General features: G+C 45.2%; 1 protein-coding gene across 4 annotated transcripts in view; it reads left to right on the forward strand.

Annotated features, from left to right (window-relative positions):
* Positions 1-1,829, forward strand: part of RFX4 (regulatory factor X4) — a 63,598-nt gene extending 61,769 nt beyond the window's left edge. For all 4 annotated transcript variants that reach the window (XM_033162237.1, XM_033162239.1, XM_033162240.1 and 1 more), the window contains one exon: positions 1,495-1,829. In XM_033162237.1, the coding sequence (XP_033018128.1) occupies positions 1,495-1,767 (273 nt within the window). In that variant the 3' untranslated portion in view covers positions 1,768-1,829. The remainder of the gene's footprint in view (positions 1-1,494) is intronic.
* The last annotated feature ends 4,332 nt before the right edge of the window (positions 1,830-6,161 follow it).

Raw genomic sequence — 6,161 nt, forward strand, 5'->3', positions numbered from 1 at the left:
ATTTGGCCACACAGAGAAGCAACACACTGTATTCCTGTCGTTGCCCCCCCCCTTGTTTTTGCAGTCATTTATTAGCCCTTCCTTTCTGGTCAGGCATGCTCACATTGGAATGTTAATGAAAAGTGGAAAGGCAGATCGTCACGCCACACCAACAACGCATTAGGAAGTCTGTTCTTCTCTGTGCCAATTGGCACTGCCAACGAGACGAATGAAAGGTGGCCCATGACTGGCCTAGGGCTTCATAGACTTAGGCTGCAGTCCTAACCATATCTACTCAGGAGTAAGTCCTATGGAACTCAGCGGGACTACTCCCAGGTAATTGAGGTTAGGATTGCAATGAACTTGATGGGTCTTACGGGTAAATGGGGTTAGAATTGCATCTTAGACTGGAGTCACGTCTGAAACTGTGGTGCCAGGTGTCCTGCCTGCCAGAGGGCTGAGTGCACTCCATCTGGTGAGCTCAGGAGTAAATTTGTGGTGCCTGCCTGTGAGCATCTATAGAGTGTCTTGCCTTTGATGCTTAACAACCAGACCCAGACTCTTCCCCATTCAGTGGTTCCCCCTCATTCAGTTCCAATTGTGTGATCACAGAGAGCATGGGCATGCCCCTTGCCTTTATTCCTGTAGCCTTTCACACATGTTCAAACTGAATTCCTTCAGAGGGGAGCCTGACCTACTCGTTCTGGCTTCCTGTGCAATATGAAACCCTGTACAATTGGGGGTTCTAAATCGCATGGGGAGCCGGCACAGGTTAAGTAGAGATTTATTGTATATTAATATATTATTATTCTAGTATATTAGTCTAAAATGCCTTAGGCTAGCTTTGTTGTACCTGATTTTTGTTAAACAAATACCCAGTGCAAGGGCTGTTGGTTGACAAGAATCAGCTACACTACTGTTGAACATCAGGAAGAACTTTCTGGCAGTAAAAGCTGCTTGACAGTGGAATGGTCTCCCTCAGGGGCATTTCTAGCCCCTTGGCTGCCCGGGGCAGGAAACTAAGAGGCACCCCTGGGGGCGGGGCACAGCGTGACACCCCCACCCTCACTGGCAGCCCCTGCCGCTCTGCCCCGACAGTGCCGAAGATAGCCTTAAAAAAATAAAGCCCGGGGGGCGGGGCCACCACCCAAAGTGTCAACCCCAGCAGGGCACTGCCCGGGACGGGACGCCCCCGCCCCCTTGCTACGCCCCTGGTCTCCCTCGGAAGGTGGTGAACTCTCCTTTCTTGGAGGTTTTGAAGCAGAGGCTGGATGGCCATGCGTTGTGGATGCTTTAGCTAAGATTCTTGCATTGCAGGGGGTTTGACTAGATGACCCTTGGTGTACCTTCCAACTCTACAATTCTATGATCCTACCATGAACTATATGAAAATGGACACCGTGCTGACAAAATCTGTGAAATCCCTCTTTGAGGCTTGTCATTAAAAGGGCTTGCATTTTCTTTCCCCCCGAAACGTGTGTGTGCCTAACATTTTTACAATGTCATTTCATCTAGTACCCCTTCAACAGCCCGTCGTCCCGCATGGAGCCGTGCTTGATGGGCAGCACCCCAAGACTGCATCCAACCCCAGTAACTGCTCGCTGGCCGGAAGTGCCCTCCGCAAATGCTTGCTACACAAGCCCACCCATGCACTCCACAAGATACGGAAATTCCAGTGACATCTATACGCCGTTGACCACACGGAGGAATTCCGAATATGAGCACATGCAACACTTTCCTGGCTTTGCCTATATCAATGGGGAAGCCACTACAGGATGGGCAAAATGAAAATGACTTGGTAAATAGTATCAGCCTTACATATTTAATAAAGACAGACACACAAAAACTTTTCAATGCCTGGCTTGTAGGTTAACAGAACTCCTACATGGGCCTTTTTAATGGCTATGAAGATTGAAAAGATCCTGGACACAAAAGTATAAGTAAAGTAGAAAGGTAAAGGACACCCTGGATTGTTGAGTCAAGTCATATTCAACTATGAGGTGTGGCGCTCATCTCTTTCTGGCTGAGGAAGCCAATGTTTGTCCACAGAGAGCTTTCCAGGTCATGTGGCCAGCATGACTAAACCGCTTCTGTTGCACGAAACGCCGTTTACCATCCCACCACTGTGGTACCTTTATATCTACTTGCGCTAGTATGCTCTCGAACTGCTAAGTTGTCAGGAGCTGGGACAAAGTAATGGGCACTCACGCTGTCACACAGATTCGAACTGCCGATCTTACAATCAGCAAGCCCGAGAGGCTCAGCGGTTTAGATCACAGTGCCACCCGCATCCCTCTGTGGGAGTATAAATGTGGTAGTGTGGTGGGTTTTACTGCTGCTATAAAGCATGGTTATTTTGGTGTTTTCTACAGGTGTCATGCAATTGGCCTACATTAGTTACAGCCTCCCTAACCATCGAAAGTTGCCGTATCTGAACTGAGTTCCTGCTCCGTAAACATAGCTGTTGCAATTTGCTTGCTTCACAAGGGCCAAAGCTCCTCAGAGAATGCCAGAGGTGCAACGGACTTGAAAACGATCCAATCTAACTCTCAGAAATAAATATACAAAGTCCTCCGCTCATTAACCCACATCTGCCCCAAATTACGATAAATCTTCCTCCCATTTTCCTGCTTGTGAGTCCCAATTTATAGTCGCAGCTGTATGGAGCCTGCATTTCTATAATCGCACCACAGGAGTGTAGAAATGGATATTGAGTGGAGAAATAGGTATCCTGGGGAAAAATTCATTGATTTTAAAAATACGTTTCTAGCCCTTGAGAAATGGGCAGGCCTTGGGGTGTTGGGGAAATGACAGTGAGATCTCAGAGGTAGGAGAAGTGGATTTCCCAGGGCCAGAAATGAACACTTTGGTGCCTTGTACATCACACTTAGGAGTGTCAGCTGGGAAGCTCCTAGTTGCAACCTTTAGTACTGAGTCATTGCCAATTTACCCTAAAGCAGGCATGTCCAAAGTCCATTTCGGGGGCCCAATCCGGCATGCCAGTTGATTTAATCTGGCCCCTGTGGCAGTTTATTTCCTGTTGAGTTTAAGAAAGCTCAACAACTTCAATCCTAGAAAAAGGTCAACAACTTTGGTCGGCCCTTTGGTCAGCCCTCACGCATGTTCACTTCATCAAATCTGGCCCTCTTTGAAAAAAAGTTTGGACACCCCTGCGAGAGAGGTAGTTGAGGAATTAAATGCAACATAGGCGTGTGGGAGAGGGGTGTTTATATTCTGCTCCCACCCATCATTCCCCACCTACCCTGCAAAACACTTCCCTGTTGTTTTCCTTCCAGGGAGCGCTAAGGCTAGGAATAGCCTGCCTTTCCAAGCCTTGTAAGGACTATTGATAATATATGGCAAGTGTCTGAGTGCTTGATGTACAATATATACAGTACTTGCTAAATATTAGTAGCCTCAGAATAAATTATGCAAATTGAGAAACTATGCGAATACAATTAATTTGCATAAGGGACTCAGATTGAACAGTATTATTTTCTTTGCACAGGTTTTGGTATTATTGTTGTTGTTATTATTATTAGTGCAGCATACACACAGCCCTAATTATTGTTGTTGTTATTATTAGTGCAGCATACACACAGCCCTAATTATTGTGGCCTCAAGCAGAGTGCAAATACGAAAAGCAAGATGTGTGCTACACAAGGGTCCTGGTATGTTCATAGAATGAAGCAAACCAAATAGAGCCAAGCTGTGACGTGAAGGGGAATGCAAAGCCATGCCCTGCACCACTAGCCAATGCGACCTGGTTCGTTCAAACACCCCAAAGCAGCTTTCTGAGCAGCAAGGAGATATCCTACTTAAGCACTCTTTGGCAGTCTCTTGATTTAGTCACATCCTAAGTGTGCCATGTTTTAGTCCGCCATTCTAATCTTATTCACAAAATTTACATGGTCTTTAAGGAAAAGTGCTGGGGTGAGAAATCTAGTCCATATTTTTAACTAATGGCAGACGGATCCAAATTATTGCCTCCATTCTTTAACTTACCGGTATAGCTGTGGGTTAAACCACAGAGCCTAGGGCTTGCTGATCAGAAGGTCGGCGTTTCGAAACCCCGCAAAGGGGTGAGCTCCCGTTGTTCGGTCCCAGCTCCTGCCCACCTAGCAATTCGAAAGCACGTCAAAGTGCAAGTAGATAAATAGGTACCACTCCAGCAGGAAGGTAAACGGCGTTTCCGTGCGCTGCTCTGGTTTGCCAGAAGCGTCTTAGTCACGCTGGCTACATGACCCAGAAGCTGTACGCTGGCTCCCTCGGCCAATAAAGTGAGATGAGCGCCGCAACCCCAGAGTCGGACACGACTGGACCTAATGGTCAGGGGTCCCTTTACCTTTATAGCTCCTTAAAGATGCTTTTTTGGGGCTTCTTATGTTGTCCTCGGTTTCCTCTTTGACGCTTCTTAAAACGGCATGTAGCAGTGCTCCAGTTTACATGTAACTTTGTATCCATGACACATCTTTCTATTGATCAAATAAATGTTTGTTTGCAAAGAGGAAGGCAATAGAGTACTGGGTGAATTGCTGACTTGTTGGCCGTGTTTCCTTGCTGTGTTATCACCATAAAGGTAATGGGCCCATAATGACAAGCAACACCTTGCTACCTTCCATGTGTCAAGAGCTCATTGGTACCAACATACCTTCCCCCCAGTTGGCAGTTCCACAATTCTGGTGGGCAAGTAGAATTGGCCAAGTGGCTCATTCCCAGGTGAGGTCCTTCCACACATTCACATCCTTGGGAATATCCCAAAGATTGAGCTTCTCTTAAGTTCCCACACACATCTCTATTCCTGCCTTCCCTAGGAGTTGTCTGTGAACCGGTCCAGAGGTTTAGGAGAGAGTAAGATGTTGGAACTTTGGAAGGGTCTCGTGGACTGAACATCTTGGTCTAGATGCACCCAGCAGGGTAGCAGCTGGGAAGAGGGAAAGCCTATACAAGCTCCTTTGGGGCACACCTCTCTGTGGGAGGGACAAGTATTTTTGCAGCCAGCCTAATAATGACACACAGGAAACCTCATGATCAGTATTGTCAAACTGCACAAATGCGTGAGAGTTGTAATGCAACACATACACACCTAAACAAATCCTCTACTTACCTACAGCTTGGAATGAACTTAATTCCCAGCTCTTTTGCCAGGACAGTTAGATACACTTGTACAGAACAAGTTGTGCCTTTGAACCTATGCTGTGTTATGTATGTGTGTGCGGGAAATTATTGTATTTTGGGGGGGTTTCCCGTTGGTATTTTTTGTCAGATTCATAGCTCTTTGTCAAAAAAAATTTGTTCGCTTGTAGAAAATTATTAACATAGGGGGTTTTTTTTGCTTCTGTATTATATATATAAAAAAGAAAAAGCAGCAAGCAATTATGGTGGACTTATTACCCTATGGGTAAGATATAATTACATGGAAATATGACATCAGGCATTTTAATAATTGTTTTGTAAATAAAATATTTGATAGCACTCAACAGTGGTGATAACTGTGTTTATGGTTAAAATGGAAATGTGTTATTTGTTACCCAAGGTATATGAAGGATTTTCACACTTAAATAATAAAAACAGTCCTCAAAAAATGAAATCAAGGTTCTTAGCTTGATTAATAGGAAAAAGTTTGAGTTGCCAGCTGGTGATGTGCAACTTACATCACAATGTAGTTTTCACAATATAGATCAATTCCCAAATTGTGTTGCAGGGGAGAGCAGGTAAACTGATGGGCAGAAATTACCCTAAATTAGGCTTGGATCTTAGATATGGTAATTTAAGGACTTAAGATTTACAGAAAGAGGGTGGCATCCAACTAAGATGTATCATTAGTGCAAAGATTAATGCCCAAAGGAACTTCCCCCCTGCACTTTCGCTAATTATGAAGAGTTGAGGCGACCCCCAGGAACAGATTTAGGGGATACATGGACAGGGGAAAGAGAGAGGGAAGTTTCACTGCACAAGTGTAAATCCTTTATATGACAGGATGAGTTACTCATGCTATGTTAGATACAACCCATTGTTTCCCATTCGCCTTTCCTCTCAAGCTCTCTGAGTGCCTCATCCCACCCTGATCAGGGAAGGACCCGGCTGATGGACAAATCTGCTAATTTTGGTTTCCCTCAGTTTCTCATTTTTCCAATCCTAGTACAGTTGTACCTTGGTTTTTGAACAGCTTAGTTCTCGAA

The sequence above is a fragment of the Lacerta agilis genome, chromosome 10 (genome assembly GCF_009819535.1).
Source record: "Lacerta agilis isolate rLacAgi1 chromosome 10, rLacAgi1.pri, whole genome shotgun sequence".
In the NCBI taxonomy this organism is placed as follows: Eukaryota; Metazoa; Chordata; class Lepidosauria; order Squamata; family Lacertidae; genus Lacerta; species Lacerta agilis.